Raw genomic sequence first — 18,385 nt, 5'->3', positions numbered from 1 at the left:
GAATTTATGAAATGCATGGAATTTAGGTCTTTTTTTTTGGGAGTTCTTAGATTGGTTGCATTTTTCCCATGAAGAATGTGGAAAAATGCGACCAATCTATGAGCTCATATACTACTGTCGATGATAATTATTAACCTTTTTTTGATTCAGATATTCACAAATCATTAGGTTCTCTTTCTGGTTTCCCTTGGTCAAAGTATTCTGGAGAAAATATCTTCCGGGTCATAACTACACTGGTCCAGGTAAGATCTACGATTAGACAAAAACGATAAACCCAAGTCAGGTGAAGAACATAGAGTTGACGCTGCTGCAATTAAACATGATATATTATACAGAAATAAAGACATAACGTTTAGACACGAAGCAGACAAACAAATGATAAACGAAATTGAAAATATTCCAAATCCAACATTCAAAGAGAAAATGGAAAGAGCGCTGATTATAAAACTGTTAAAAGCAAAGATGAAATTGGATATGAGATTAGCAGATGAAATTCATGAAGAATTTAGAAAAACTAAAAACTTTTGAAAAGTTAAAGTATTTGATAAATATGAAATATGGTCAGCTGATTTAATTCATATGCCTGTTGAAAGAAGATATAAATATTGTTTAACAGTTATAGATTTATATATGCATTGGTTATTCCTTTGAAAAATAAAACAGGATTTTCAGTCAAATATGCTTTTGAAATAATTATGAAACAAACTTATAGAAAACCATAGAAATTATGGGTTGATGCTGGAACAGAGTTTTATAACAGAAACGTAAAATCACTTGGGTTTGAAATTTATAGTACTCATAACGAGGGAAAGGCTGTAGTAATAGAAAGTTTTAACAGAACGCTTAAATCAAAATTGTTAAAAAAAATTCACAGAACTAAAGTCTCAAAAATGGTTAAGGATTTTACCAAACGTAAATATTTATCGTATATAAAGTAAAAAGCACATCACCTACAACATATGAATTAATCGATCAAGACAAAGAAAAACTCATAGGTAGGTTTTATCCAAACGAACTTCAAAAAACTGACTTTCAAAAATGAATAGTTTTCTTGCTAAATATGGAACCGATACAACTACAAACTTTCAACTTATGAGATGGGCAAATGAGTTAAATATATCACCGTTTTATTATTGTATGAGAGATGAAATAAATAATCTCAAGGATAAGAAATATGCTATAACAAATATACATACTTCAGATCAAAACGGAGTTCATCACTCTGCTTTATACAAAGACACTTTAAATAACCTTTATTTCTTTGATTCTTTTGGTTTGGAACCAACTGAAGAGATAATGAAATTGACTCATCAACCAATCAAATGTTCTATACAAATACAAATGCCAGGACAAAAGTTTTGTGGACAACTTTCACTTTGGGTTTTATATCAGTTAAGCTTAGGAAAACAGTTTGGAGAAGTTATAAAATAAATTTAAAAATGGCGAAGAAGTTTGTTTTATGTTCTTTACCTTTAGATACTAAAAAACCTAACACTACAGCATGGGTAATTAAAGCAAAACCTTATAGTATAAATTTACAGTAGAAAGACCAAGTAGTCGACGAATAAGTGTATAATGATAATACAACTCAAGATTTAAACAAAAAATACGCAAGTAAAAATCTTTAAAGAATTTTAAGTTAAGAGTAGAATGTTTTACTTCACGTTTTACTATACTATGGGTGCCCAGTATGCTGTTTAAAGATCTTTCGTTTCACATTTCACCTCCCTCGTTTCGATTCTCTAACCACCCGACACCAAGCTAATATTGACAAACTTTTGAATGTCGATTAATTGTTGTCCTATCAATGTCCCTTCAACCTTCCCATCTTATTCGGTAGGCCCGTAGTCAAGGGGGTGCTTGAGGGCAAATTTTCTAAGCGACACACCTCAGACCCTATATAAAAAATCTTGAACCTTAATTTCGTCGGGAAATGTCTAAGCGGCATACCACAGACCGTATACAAATATTTGGAACCTTCAATTTGCTGGGAAATATATGGAAATCGCGTTTCCAGGCGTCTAATTCTCAACATTTTCTATGCAAGATCCCTCAGACTCAATACAAATAATACTGAATTTTAAATTCTCCAAATTTTCTTGTGGTGGTCCCACAGTTCCTATTCAAATATACTTTAAATTCGCCAGGAAATGAAGGCAGCTTACACAAGTTTTGGTTTTGGGTTTCATAAAGGCTATTAAAGGATATTTTTAGTTGCAATCCATAGAATACTTACATATTTCTCTAAAATTATGCATTAACTTTGCTTAAATCCGTTTCTATAGAATGAACCTTTTAGGCAACATCTGTTCAGTGGGATGCTTTGCATTTATATTTACTAAAAATGTGTGATCAAATATCGTATTCGACAGTGTATCAACGAATAACGTCATTGCTAACGTTACAACAATGAATAACTTTTTATGTTCCGTACTGTTGTTCTTCGTAACAGCATTGATTCTTATTGATGCCGGTAACTAGTCATACTTATTATGGTAAAATTGTTTGATGTATTCTTCTCTGAATCCAAATTCAAGATCTTTGTCAACTTTAAGTTAAGAGTAGAATGTTTTACTTCACGTTTTACTATACTATGGGTGCCCAGTATGCTGTTTAAAGATCTTTCGTTTCACATTTCACCTCCCTCGTTTCGATTCTCTAACCACCCGACACCAAGCTAATATTGACAAGCTTTTGAATGTCGATTAATTGTTGTCCTATCAATGTCCCTTCAACCTTCCCATCTTATTCGGTAAGTGTACACAACTGACCAGATTTCCGTAACATGACCAACATCAGATTAGCTATAACCATCATATTGACAAGATGATTCAGGTATGTGAATGACGATGATATTTGTGATGATGGATTTTGAGAAAGAGTGGGTTGATTAAGTACATTGTTTCACCAAATCGCCTAATGAAGACGGGCAACTTCATGCAGAGTGCAATGTGGGAAATTTTGTCAATACAGTGGCATAAGCCTCGGGCCTACTCCTTTTCGATTTCTCACTGTCGGAGGATGTCCAACGTGCGCAGTTTGTAGCAAAAGGAGCAATGACAGCCTCTCCAGCCAACATCATAGACAAGGGGAAACCGGATTGCAAAATCCGAAAGTATTATCTGGCCGGGATTGAACCATGGACTGTCAGGTAAGTGAGCAAAGGTTTAACCCATTGAGTGAGCACGGCTCCGCTGAAGTGACACTGCTTCGATGCAATGTTTCATTACTCAACTCATAAAAGCAAATAATATTATTATTACTGCCAGAAAACATTTCACATATCACAAAAATAAAATAAATGTTAAAAGAGATGAAAGCACTAGGACTAGACATGTAAAAGTATCAAATGAAAATGCCTACAATATTATAAAAATAGAACATTTTGTAAAGAATGTGTAAATATATACAATAGAAAAAAAACAGCTACAAAATGTTTTGTAAAATATCCAAGATTTTTTTTCTTGATAGTGTTCAATTGAATAACAAAGACGGAAAGTTGCACAAGGATAGCCACTTAGGTTTGTTAGTCTTGTATTAGAATAGACTCTTTATTGTTTCTTATGCTTTCAGAATAAAATAAACATAACGGATACAGGCGAACAGTGAATGTAAATGTTTTAAATCGGACCCAGAGGGCAGAAATGTTTTTGATAGGCGATATCTAATTAATTGTTATATTATTAATATAAACTCTGCAATCTATAGTAAAATTTTACAAGTAAAACATCCTGAACATCTGATCGAATTGCAGATCTTGGTGTGTCGTTTTTCAATTTTATGGTGGAGTTCAGTAGCTACAGAAAAACACAAAAGAAAGATGTTATTGTTCTGCATTTTCATCAAATTTGGAAACTAAAACATTATACTTTAAAAACAGGAGATAATTAGCTTAAATATATATAATAATAAAAATATATTCCTAATGAGACAATAAAACACTCTTATGGATATACTACTCCTTTCTTTAATTTTAGCAACGTTTCAATTCAAATTGCAGGAATCTTTATCAAGCTAAAATAATGCGAATTGAAACTTTGCTTAAAGGGTCGAATATTTTTAGTAGTTTTATTTTCTGATGTTACGTCTACTTCTTCTTCTAGATGAAGATTAAATCATATTCAAGTATGAAATACACTGAAAACATATCAAAAGGGAGAGTATGTATCAATTTCATGTTACCTATTGGCCACATATATATTAATTTCTGTTAAATTGTAAAAAACATTTTGATTTTCTATTAAAGTTAGTAGAGCGATTAAGCCTTGTTTTATGAATTTTAAAAACTTATAAATTTGAAAAAAAAGTTTGGTTTAAAATTTAGTTTAGTTATATTTCAACATAGGCCAAGTAAACCAGCACATACCCTCTACACAAAGACCTTTAAAATCATAAAACTTAATAAAGCATCAGAGTTTTAGAAGCGTAGAACACAAATAACAAAAACATAAAGAAAATATTACAGTACCGTATAACTCACTTCTTTAATAACAAAGTACATAACATTTCAACACAATTAACACGTGTTCGTGATCAGATAAGATTGCTAGCCAGTTGAACAAATCATATTCGAGATTTTGATGTTTCGTTATTCGTTATTCGTTTTTTTACTACTGTTTAACAAAATATCTGCTTAAAGCGTTTTGATACTACATACCAATGTTAAACAACAAATTTCCCAAAATTACGCGTAAATAGTAAATAAATCTTTCAGATGCAAAAAAAATTCGTCAAATCGTGAATGGCAAATGGAGTCACCAGAGAAGAACAAAAATAGAAAAGACACCTTTCTATTGCAATTAAATTGGACTGAAAAAATCATTATCCTGTTTTACTCCATCTTATTGAGTATAGGTTAATGGCAGAAAGCAATCCAATAAATTCATTAATGATCGTAACACAAAGACCGAGGAGAAAGGGGGATGTATTAAAATTATACTTGTTCCAGGTAAATAATATTCGTATTTTATAGCTTCGTCATTCATTTCAATGTTCAATGATTAGGGGTGATAAAAACGTAAGCGATATCGATGATTATTTAAATGCAAGCATTCCGGGATGATTATGTTGTTACGTTTCTTGTTACATACCATTTTACCTGAGATGGCCTGCCCTAAATATGTTAGAAAAAGATCGATGCGTTATGCCACATTATTTCATACCATCTTATATAGTAGGACTACTTTCTGATGACAGTAAGCCCAAAATTGAATTCATTTTCCCCATTTCACAAATATCCACAATATTATAAAGTTTCAAATGCATGTATTTTGTCTTTGGGTTCATAGAAATGTAATGTTTGGAAAATTTATATCTGAAATTACCATTAATTTTCAGTGAAACTGACTTACATTTCGGAACAGAAAATTGTCCTCTGTAAAATCATATTTTCAACGATTGTCTGAGCAAATTGAAATTTTTTGGCTGAAAATGGGCCACTGTAAAAGCAAATGTTGAAGAAATAATGTATCTATATGTTTATATTTTTATCAAAGCAAAGACATTTTAAGGCTAACATAACTAGTTTGAGGCTGCTATTCCAATTCTCATAAAAATAATAGAAAAAATTCAAAAACGTTTTACTTTGCTCAGACAATAATAATTTTTTCATTGGTTGACATTTTCTTTCAACCCAAGGACAGTCTTAAGACTATCAGTACTGTTTTGAAGTTAATATTTCAATTTATACAACTATAAGCCTAATGCGATTCTGTAAACATTACGATCGGACGTTACCATTTACTAGAATTTACATAATTTTTCTGGCCAAAACATCAGAGTCAATCACGAGTAAAATTCAGAAATAAGTCCATTTATTGTAAAATCACCCGAAGTAAGTATTTACAGAGCCTATACAGGCTCTGTTATTTATCAATCATGTTATGACGTCACAGCAGTCCAAAATTTGCCGCCATATTTAAAAAATAATTTACTCGTGGCACAATGCCCGTACCAATAAGTTGGATTTTGGTCCGCAAAGATCAAAGGATGACGTCACAAGAATGAGATTACAATTTCGTTTCGTTATTTTCTTTCAGTCTACATTGAAATCTAACGAGAATTATACCAAAGTCGCGTACTGGTGACGCTACAAGCTATTTATAGCAGCCAATCACGCGCTACTCTCCCGCCAATCAGAATCACTTTTACATCGGCATCGGCAATCTCAAAATTCGTCTACTTTTGGTTGCGCTATCCCACAATTCATAGTCGATATTTAGACACTGATTTTGCAATACGAGCTGTGATTGGTTGAAATGAACGTCAATAGTATGCGACCTTGGTATAAATTTTTAAGATTACAATGGAGACCTAAGAAAATGTAATATAATTTAAATTTCTCTCTTGATTTATGCAATCAAAACAATTTTAAATGGTGACTGGTACAATACACAACATTATGTAAAAAGGAATTTACCAGAATAAATATCTTGCATTAGAATGTAATAGAGTAATTAGAGCTCTGGAAATCATGGTGCAAAACGAAATGAAACTAAAAATTACACCTTGCTAAGAAGTGTATTTATCTTATAAAATGAGTAAGCAATTTCTACGAATTATAAGTCTTTTGACCAGCATTCAATATGTCCTCTAGAATTTCTCTTTTAGATTGTTGTTGATGTTTGGTTGCCTTTTTTTATTTCTTCTTTTGGCACTTGGAGTATACTTACATTGAATAAACCTGGTTTCCATTATCTTCCATGGTTTTGTAAATAAGATTCATGACATCTTTAACGTCACTATCATGAGTTGGTGAAAAAGGATGATTTGCTATACCTACATACCTCATATTAAATTCTTTCAAGAAGTTTCGTAAAAAATCAGGCCCATCTTTAATGAAGTCGCCGGTTGTTTTTATGACGTCATCTTTATCATCATCACCAAATTTGTCTTTACCAGTAATCACAACAATGATATGTTTCATGGCGTCTGTACCGAATAACTTTTTCAAAATTTCCATGGTTTCGATCTCCTCTATTATAAATCTTTTCAAATCCAAAACAAATACTATGACGTGAGGTCCAGGTGCACAGATTGTTTTAGATTTAACTATTTTCTTTATAGTTATTTCGTTCGGGGTATAAATGTTGAATAAACCCGGAGTATCGACTATGGTTAATAGAGTACCGTCCTTTAAGATAGCTCTTGCTAGTTGACATTGTGTAGTGATAGAGTTTGCCGATTTTTCCGATTTAAATGGTTTTTCAGAACCGGAAGGGCAAAGAAGACTGTTTCCCAAGCTGCTCTTACCAGAACCAGTTCTACCAACTAAAACTAAATTACACTCTAAAACAAAAACAAAAAAATTCATAATAATTTCAGAAGGTCGATTTAAATGGTGTTTCACCAGGACCGATACGACAATGAAGACTGTTTCACAAGCAAGAACCAACTAATTACCAACTCGAATTCTAAAACAAAATAATAATCATTATACATTTACATGTAATTTCACAAATAGTTTACAAACTTAAAGGGACTGATTCGCCATTCTCAGGGGGTTGGTTTGGGTCTTAAATATATGTAAATAGTCTTTAGAAGTACTAAGAAAACTCTCCGACGCACACCAAAAAGTTAATCGTCTGATTAAGGGCCTGGGTGAATTCTTCTCAATTGAGTGGAGGGTGTTGTCGCTGATGAACACGACGATCCATGATGAGTCGTTCTATTGGGGACATGTCGGGGGAACATGCAGGCCACGGCAACACGTTAATTTGTTGGCTCCAAGAAAGCGACCTAACGCAATAGTCCACTGACGTTAGCTGCCAGAAAGATCTTCTAGAGATCTAACGCAAATACCAGAAATGAAATATTAAATACTCAGTAAGAACCGTCGGAAGTCCATGACCCTGTGACACATAACTTTTATCCAAAAAATGTTTTGACTACTATCAGTCCTATAACACCCACTACCACAAATCCGACACCATCTCCATCTACCAGTCCAACAGCATCTACTGTTGTTGGACTGTTTTATATAAGTATTAATATTTCTTTTGGACACCAATAATGGCAATCTTTACCAACACCAATTTGTGAATAAACTATTTGGATAAAAGTTACAATGTGTAAGATTATATGGGACAATTCTTACTGTGCATTGAAAGTTCTAATTTAATTTTCGCTATAATAACCTGGACATAGGGAATAAAAACCACCATAAATGAATCCTTGACCCTGAAAACTTATAATTGGACACTAATATAATAAATGTCTATTGATGCTCTAGAAGACATCAATAGTGTTCGGGATATCGAGGATAGCGGCCATTTTGAATTTGGTCCATAAAAAATTTCCCGTTGGAAATGTGTTCAGAGGGCTAGCTGAAGGAGAAAAAACAATAAAACATTGTATCTATTCCAAAACATACTTCATCATAAACTGGTGTTTGGCCACCAGACTATTTTGATCTTCATTTTATTTGCTACTCATTGCTATTTATTCGTCATCATTACCTTTGGTAAATCTTTGTTGCAAGTTCGACTTAGCGTCAACTCCTTCGTCAAGCATCAGCTCAGGTCCAATCGAAATCTGATCAATTTTCACCCCGATCTTTTTCTAGAAAAAAAGAACAAAAATTACATTTGTTGTAAATAATTCTCCCATTTTCATGGTATGATTTAGGTCTTGAATATATAAAGTTGTCTTCGGGAGTACTAAAAATGTACGAAAATCACTTCAAATATACCTAAACTAGGAATTTCAAGAATATTTGTCAAGAAAAGACGTGTCGTCAGTTTAACGCGGATAATTCTAGACACACATGGCTTTGGAGGCTCAAATTTCGATCGTGAGTTGTGATTACCATTACTTTTAGTTTAGCTTAAAGAAATCACGTTTTTGAGACTAAGGTACGATTAGTCGAACGGATAGTGAACGTCTCCCTGATTTTTTGATTGAACTAATTAAGATTTTCAAATTTGATATAAATATCGGATAATCCCATCAAATATACATGAAACTAGAAATTTCTTAAAACATGTATAGCGTTGTCTCGAGAAAAGACGAATCGTCATTATAACTTCCAAACGCGAATAATTCTGGACACACGTGGATTTGAAGGCTCATGTTTCGAAGTTGAGCTGTGCAGACTATTGCTGATTAGCTTAGCTAAACAAAAAATCCAGTTTCTGAGACTAAAGTTTGATTGGTCAAAAAGAATGGCGCGCAGCTGTCCCTTTAAGCCCTTTACACCATAATCTTATATATCATTATTACATATACGCATTAAAAAAATCTAGCCTTACGTCCCCTAAAATGAATTCGTACCTCTGACAGTCTCCTACCCCATTTCGGCGATCCGAAAAAAACATCTCCGTCGATCATTATTTTTAAAGGCCAAGATTTATGAAAATCGGTCGGAAAGTAAAAACGCTACTTTCCCTCGTCCTGCAAAAGTTTTTTTATTTAGGTTAATTGAGGTTGATGTCATCGCTCAATATTTACATATTATTATTACATATACGTATTAAAAAAATATGAGAGAGACTAAGGTTCGATTGGTCAAACGGATAGTGAATCTGTCACTTTAAATACAGAGAGCTAAAACTGCACTGTTTAGTTACACGGTAGCACGGGAGAGGTCTGTGAGACCGACCCTATCTCAATTGTTAAATTTGACCAATAAAAATGGGTTCGTCACACCATAACGTTCTTGTCAAAGTTCTCTGAACGTTCTAATCGTTCAATTTTTGAGTGTTCTAGGGTGAGGTGGACACATCTGGCGTGTGATTAACGTGTGAGGGGCGTGTAACAGCGACCAAGTAAGATACCCATGAAAACCATTAGCGTGTGCTGTCGTGTCACTGGCGCGCGGCGAACGATTTGTCAACGTTACACGAGCGTTGAGCATGTGACTGACGTGCGAATAACGACAAAATAGCGTTTGAAGGTCGTTTGACGTTAGCCACACGCTGCGTGCGCTAGGGGTCCGTTCAGTAGTTGTTGACAGGTCGCCAGTGAGTCGTTCACTGCAAAGCAAACGATTAATAACAACCAATCAACGCTAGGGTAACGGCTGACTAACGATAGACGAACGCATGCAACGTTCCACGAACGTTTTTCAGCGTTCTCTAGCTTTCAAAACTTTTTTCCGAACCAGCGTTCACTAGTGTTCACACAACGCTCTATCGGCGCTTTCCCATCGACCATGGACGATAACCAACGTTTCCTCAAACAATATTGAACGCTGACCAGAACGTCGTGGTGTGACGGTCCCATAACAGCCATTGAACGTATTGTAGTGAATTGTCACATATGAATATTGGAATAATTTACCTGTTTTAAATCGGATTCCAATTTTAGGCTCAATTCAGCGTAACCGGCATCAGCTAATGATTTGATTAGTTTGGGAAAAGCATCTTCACCAGATTCATAAATTATGGCGATCATTTCTTCCACCCCTTCCTGTCTCAGCTCTTCTTCTTTCTTGTTAATCCTTTCCAGATCATCTTCATCAATAAGCCCGTTTTCAAAGAGATGGTTTTTCAGAACACTCGAGTCGAGCTCGTTCACCAATCTCTCATGGTTGTCTCTCAAAACCTCACACTCATCTCTAGACAAATGACCTCTATTTTTACTGATATTGACTGAAGCAGGCTCCTTTTTATACTGGAATCAAACATGAACATGAACATGGACAGGAATGAATGAACGAACGAACGAACCATCCAATCATCTAATCATCTACGACGATGGAGGAATGAATGGTGAATGAATGATGATGGATAATAATCATGGTGATCAATAGTGAATGATAACGACGTTGGATGAATGACAACAATGATTGACGACGATGAATGACGCCAACGATGAAATATGATGATGACCGTGAAGATGATGATGATATTACCTTTTCTAAATCTTCTTTTAATTTCTGTGCCATTTCATGACGCTTGGCCTCTTTCAGAGCTGTTATTAATTCTGTAAAAGCCCGACTGCTAGAATTATAAAGAATATCAAGCAGGGTTTCAGCACCCTTTCTTCTTAAATCTTTACATTTCTTTTCGATCTTCTCCACATCGTCTCGGTCAATAACGTTATTTTTTATTAAATATGGAATAACTTTTTCGGGGACCAACTTTCTAACCATTTCAACTCGGTTTTCTCGGAGAACTGTGAATTCCAAGTAAGGCAGTTTTCCTCTTTTCTTTGTTACTTCCTGTGACTCTTTATCAGATTGTTCGAGTGTAGCTCTTCCCTTTCTTTCTCTCGATGACGTATTTCCTGTGTATGCAGTCTTATATGAATTAATTCCGTCAACATGTTCAGTTGTTTTCCGTACTGCTTTCTGAAACAGGTATAAAACATTACACGGGATAGTGACACAACTCGATAGGAACTAAAATATTCAAAATCAACAATGTAGACTTGCCTACTCAAAAAGGGTCATCTTGTTTTGTAAGTGCTAAATGTTTTGAACGTTTGGTGATCGATTAAATGCAATTTATGCAACAGAAATGTCATTGTATCCCCTACCTTATCTGAAAGTTTTGACTAAAATTATGTCGCAGTTACTTTTTTGAAAGCAAACTACTACACGTTTACGTTAACCTTTTGAAGCTATTTTTTCAATTGATTTTCATACCACCCCTTTTAATACAGGTACTTCCAGGGGCGTATTTAGGCCCCCCCCCCCCCCCCCCCCTCTCGGGCCAAAAGTTTTGCTCTATTTTCACTTGTAAATCACAAGATTTGAGCATTGCCCCCCGCCTCTGAAAAAATTTCTCGCAACGCCACTGGGAACTGGCCCTTTAAATACAGGTCCCTCAATGATCCATTGAGGCAGTGTGAAATATTAGGTTACCTTTATGTGATCCTGTGATGTCCCTATTATGGATTCTAAAATATGCACTCTTTCAGCAAGAGTGATAATGTTTAACTCATCATGATATTCTCTCGGAATTTTATCAAGCTCTAATGCATTAAGAACAATTGTCGGCATCGTATTGGTTTTATCCATCTTCTCCATGGCATTCACAATATCAACCAAATGAGCTTCCTTTTCAGATCTGAACATCGAGTCCTTTCTTTTCATTTTTTCACCTATAATTTGATGGTCACATTTACTCCAAATCAGGTTTTTACAGCAAATAATTTCTTCCATTGTAAAATGTTCAAAGACAGTATTTTTTATGCTATCAAAACCTCTATATTGTAATGAGAAAACGATATAAGCGGCAAGTAGATCATTTATGACATTCTGTTGACAACTACAAGGTCCATCAGGAAGACCACCACATTCCATTTCTTGATTATTATAAGAGTTATAAATACTGTCGACTGTTCACTAAATAAGAAGTAGCATAATCTCTCACATCGTTCAATTCCAAAGTCAGATTGCTAAATGATATATTAGCTATTAGAAAGTAAGAAATATAATATCTTGTTATCGTTATTTATGGTCTATAAAGGCCCTGTCACACTAACGTTATGGATCCGAGAACAGTAAATGATTTGAGGACACTGATAGCATCAATTTGCACCATTTCAATTTTCAACTAGACATTCTGTGGTTCCTGCAATTCCACAAAAAAGAAGTGGTTTATGACGTCACTAATCGCTTAATATGCTTTATCACATAAGGCATTTCGCGATTAGTGACGTCATCAAACACTTAGTTTTATTGGAATTGCAGGAACCTCAAACATCTGATTTAAATTGGAGGGTTGCAAACTGATAAGTGTCCCCGATACACATACAAAATTTAGAAACTTTCTTTATAATCCCTATACACGATTTAGAGGGATAGGTGCGCCATTTTGAGTGGTTGATTTGAGTCTTGAATATATATAAATAATCTTCAGAAGTACTAGAAATGTACGAAAATCTCCGACTTCCTATTTAAAATACTTCAAACTAGGAATTTTACTCACTATTTCTTTATATGTCTTTTCTATATATCACATAATATCTTAAAATGACGAGTCGTCATTTTAACATTCAAACGCGGATAATTCTGGACACACATGGATTTGAAGGCTCATATTTCGACGTTTAGCTGTGAACACTATTACTGTTTGGCTTAGTTAAAAAAAAATCCAGTTTCTGAGACTGAAGTTTGATTGGTCAAAAAGAATGGCGCGCAGCTGTCCCTTTAAGCCCTTTACACCATAATCTTATATATTATTATTACATATACGCATTAAAAAAAATATCTAGCCTTACGTCCCCTAAAATGAATTCGTACCTCTGACAATTGCTTTTTTGACAGTCTCCTACCCCATTTCGGAGATCCGGAAAAAAAATCTCCGTCCATCATTATTTTTAAAGTCCAAGATTTATGAAAATCGGTCGGAAAAAAAAACGCTACTTTCCCTCGTCCTGCAAAAGTTTTTTTATTTAGGTTAATTGAGGTTGTTGTCATCGCTCAATATTTCGGCCAACAATCAAACTGCAGTAAATGGTGGTAAATATCATATTTTACTTATATTGGTTTTGACATTTATTGAGTTTGAAGTTTTATTAGTATAAATGTAAGTATAATTTAGAAAATACTCTATTTACTTTGCATTATATATATAGGCCTATAAACTAAATAAATATGTCTATATTGGTTTTTGACACTTTTCATTTACAAGTTATTGCTCAATGTTGAATGAAGACTGTTCTATATTAAAAGGACATAATTGGCATATTATTTAGGTAGATCATTACTTATGTTGAAATTTTTAGAACTTTTAAAATAGTATTCTTAAGACTCTATACTATTAGAGCGTTGCAATGTTTAGTCCATGACCACTTTAAAATACAAACCTATTGATGGAATTTGGTTGAGCTAATTGATTCACCAATCCCTCATGGTTGTCTCTCAAAACTTCAGATTCATCAACAGCCAAACGTCCCCTCTGTTTTTTACTATTGGCTGATGCAAGACCCATTTTTTTCTGGAACCGAACAAGTACAGAATGAATGAATGAATGAATGAATGAATGAATGAATGAATGAATGAATGAATGAATGAATGAATGAATGAATGAATGAATGAATGAATGAATGAATGAATGACGACGGTGAATGATGATGAGGATGAAGATTATGGATGGATAGATGACGATGAATTATGATGACAATGATGATGATGACGTCAATAATGATGATGATAATGCTGCTGTTGATAATAATAATAATGATGATGACTGAAGATCAGAACGATAATGAGACCTTTTCTAAATCTTCTGTTAATTTCTATGCCATTTCATGAAAACTAGTTTGTGGCAAAGCTGTTATTAATGTTACAAAAGCCCAACTTCCAGAGGTTTTTAGTATATCAATCATGGTTTCAGCCCCCTTGTCGTCTTAAATCTTTGCATTTCTTTCAACTCTCAAATGATTCTCTGTTAAATTTCATTCGTTTTTTAGTTCTACAAATTGCTTCAACCAACACTTCTGGTTTGAAACGTCTTTAAAGATCGGTTCCCTTCTTTTCATTTATGAAAATGAAAATGCTAATACCTATTTGAGTAGAAAGTAGACGTGTTCTAATGACTTGGAAAAATACAAATTTGTCTCACATGTTCATAATTAATCCATATTAGCTAAATAAGATGAGAAATATCAGCAGAATTCCAATGAGTGACCGATGAAGAAAGGTCAAAAAATATTTTATGTTTATCCACTCTGTACATACATGGACATTTATGATTGGTTAATTATATATGCAATATGAACATAATCCATCTGCTAGCCTCGTTTTGTTGAAATAATTGCTTGCCTTGTTGTGCACCCCCACAAACCCCCCTATGCAGTAGGTGAAAAATGAAAAAAAAAATATAGTAAAAGGCAAAATGGAAGAACGAGAAAAGAGGTCATTCTGATGACTTGAGGAAGAGGAAGAAAGTCTCTGAAATACCATGTTCCTTAATCACCGGTAGCATATTGTTTACATATTCTACCGTTACTCTCACAATAGAGACTAATATTAGAGACTAATAACCTTCCTTAATAAACCATTTAGTTTATCCAATCATGAATCTCGTATCATTTGGTTTAAAAGGATGGTGAATGCAATTGGCGGCCTCCATTGAATTATCGATAAAAATCGCAGTTTCGCACCAACCCCCTTTTCGATGTAAACCTTGACAGAATTTACTATCACGTATACTTAATATTTACAAAAACATTCAGAGCATTCTAACACTCCCTTCCATCTTAAGCAAAAGCATGGTATGTTAATGGCGAAATAGACTGTTTTCATATATTAAAGTCTGAAATCAAACCCCCAAAATAGCGCATCTGTCCCTTTAAAAGGATTGTAAAGAATGTTTTTAAAGATATCTGAATAAAACTTGGTTTGCATTTGGATCTAAGACTTGACATAAAACTATACAACTATGTTCTATATCCAGAAGAAAATTGATTCTACAACTCATAACAGATGTAAGATTTTCATTTAGCAAAACTGTAATTTCGGAGATTATACCAAAAGCAAATATACAGTCATTAGAGGGGAGGGGACTATGCTACATTTTTATTATTACAACCGTCGTAAATCATACCTGAATATATGTCGAAAATATGCTACTTACGACTATGTATCTTCCTTACAGGCCCGTAGTCAAGGGGGTGCTTGAGGGCAAATTTTCTAAGCGACACACCTCAGACCCTATATGAAAAATCTTGAACCTTAATTTCATCGGGAAATGTCTAAGCAGTATACCACAGACCGTATACAAATATTTGGAACCTTCAATTTGCTGGGAAATATATGGAAATCGCGTTTCCAGGCGTCTAATTCTCAACATTTTCTATGCAAGATCCCTCAGACTCAATATAAATAATACTGAATTTTAAATTCTCCAAATTTTCTTGTGGTGGTCCCACAGTTCCTATTCAAATATACTTTAAATTCGCCAGGAAATGAAGGCAGCTTACACAAGTTTTGGTTTTGGGTTTCATAAAGGCTGGATATTTTTAGTTGCAATTCATAGAATACTTACATATTTCTCTAAAGTTATGCATTACCTTTGCTTAAATCCGCTTCTATGGAATGAACCTTTTAGGCAACATCTGTTCAGTGGGATGCTTTGCATTTATATTTACTAAAAATGTGTGATCTAATCTCGTATTCGACAGTGTATCAACGAATAACGTCATTGCTAACGTTACAACCATGAATAACTTTTTATGTTCCGTACTGTTGTTCTTCGTAACAGCATTGATTCTTATTGATGCCGGTAAATAGTCATACTTATTATGATAAAATTGTTTGATGTATTCTCCTCTGAATCCAAATTCAAGATCTTTGTAAACTTTAAGTTAAGAGTAGAATGTTTTACTTCACGTTTTACTATACTATGGGTGACCAGTAAGCTATTTAAAGATCTTTCGTTTCACATTTCACATATTAGCTCCCTCGTTTCGATTCTCTAACCACACCGACACCAAGCTAATATTGACAAGCTTTTGAATGTAGATTAATTGTTGTCCTATCAATGTTCCCTTCAACATTTCGGTAAGTATAACATCAGATTAGTTATAACCATCATATTGACTAGATGATTCAGGTTGTGAACAATGATGATTTTTGTGATGAAAGATTATGAGAAAGAGTGGGTTGATTAAGTACATTGTTTCACCAAATCGCCTAATGAAGACGGGCATCTTCACGCAGTGTGCAATGTGGAAATTTTGTCAATACAGTGGCATAAGCCTCGGGCCTACTCCTTTTCGATTTCTAACTGTCGGAGGATGTCCAACGTGCGCAGTCTGTAGCAAAAGGAGCAATGACAGCCTCTCCAGCCAACATCATAGACAAAGGGAAACCGGATTGCAAAATCCGAAAGTATTATCTTGATATATGCCGGGATTGAACTATGGACTGTCAGGTAAGTGAGCAAAGGTTTAACCCATTGAGTGAGCACGGCTCCGCTGAAGTGACACTGCTTCGATGCGATGTTTCATTACTCAACTCATAAAAGCAAATAATATTATTATTACTGCCAGAAAACATTTCACATATCACAAAAATAAAATAAATGTTAAAAGAGATGAAAGCACTAGGACTAGACATGTAAAAGTATCAAATGAAAATGCCTACAATATTATAAAAATAGAACATTTTGTAAAGAATGTGTAAATATATACAATAGAAAAAAAACAGCTACAAAATGTTTTGTAAAATATCCAAGATTTTTTTTCTTGATAGTGTTCAATTGAATAACAAAGACGGAAATTTGCACAAGGATAGCCACTTAGGTTTGTTAGTCTTGTATTAGAATAGACTCTTTATTGTTTCTTATGCTTTCAGAATAAAACAAACATAACGGATACAGGCGAACAGTGAATGTAAATGTTTTAGATCGGACCCAGAGGGCAGAAATGTTTTTGATAGACGATATCTACTTAATTGTTATATTATTAATATAAATTCTGCAATCTATAGTAAAATTTTACAAGTAAAACATCCTGAACATCTGATCGAATTGCAGATCTTGGTGTGTCGTTTTTCAATTTTATGGTGGAGTTCAGTAGCTACAGAAAAACACAAAAGAAAGATGTTATTGTTCTGCATTTTCATCAAATTTGGAAACTAAAACATTATACTTTAAAAACAGGAGATAATTAGCTTAAATATATATAATAATAAAAATATATTCCTAATGAGACAATAAAACACTCTTATGGATATACTACTCCTTTCTTTAATTTTAGCAACGTTTCAATTCAAATTGCAGGAATCTTTATCAAGCTAAAATAATGCGAATTGAAACTTTGCTTAAAGGGTCGAATATTTTTAGTAGTTTTATTTTCTGATGTTACGTCTACTTCTTCTTCTAGATGAAGATTAAATCATATTCAAGTATGAAATACACTGAAAACATATCAAAAGGGAGAGTATGTATCAATTTCATGTTACCTATTGGCCACATATATATTAATTTCTGTTAAATTGTAAAAAACATTTTGATTTTCTATTAAAGTTAGTAGAGCGATTAAGCCTTGTTTTATGAATTTTAAAAACTTATAAATTTGAAAAAAAAGTTTGGTTTAAAATTTAGTTTAGTTATATTTCAACATAGGCCAAGTAAACCAGCACATACCCTCTACACAAAGACCTTTAAAATCATAAAACTTAATAAAGCATCAGAGTTTTAGAAGCGTAGAACACAAATAACAAAAACATAAAGAAAATATTACAGTACCGTATAACTCACTTCTTTAATAACAAAGTACATAACATTTCAACACAATTTACACGTGTAATCATCAGATTACTTTGTTATTAAAGAAGTACTATACTATATTCCCTTGTGTGTTCTGTTAATAAAGCATCATTTGGGACTATATTTGTACATATGATAAGAATTATGGGATAAATAGTAAAATAAATGTACAGATATTTTCCATTTACTACTTGTAACATATATAACTGTTATTTCAACTA

The 18,385-nt window shown here is 33.6% G+C and overlaps 1 protein-coding gene across 1 annotated transcript; it reads right to left on the bottom strand.

Moving 5' to 3' along the window:
- Positions 1 to 6,886: 6,886 nt before the first annotated feature.
- LOTGIDRAFT_78964 (hypothetical protein) lies at positions 6,887 to 7,279 on the bottom strand (the record flags this gene model as incomplete). Its single annotated transcript, XM_009059569.1, has 1 exon — positions 6,887 to 7,279. A coding segment is annotated over one exon (393 nt), but the record flags the coding sequence as incomplete, so codon positions are not given.
- Positions 7,280 to 18,385: the final 11,106 nt, after the last annotated feature.

Source organism: Lottia gigantea, assembly GCF_000327385.1.
Source record: "Lottia gigantea unplaced genomic scaffold LOTGIsca_4, whole genome shotgun sequence".
NCBI lineage: Eukaryota > Metazoa > Mollusca > Gastropoda > Lottiidae > Lottia > Lottia gigantea.
Note: the sequence above shows the minus strand (reverse complement) of the source record. Positions and strands in the feature narration are given on the sequence as shown.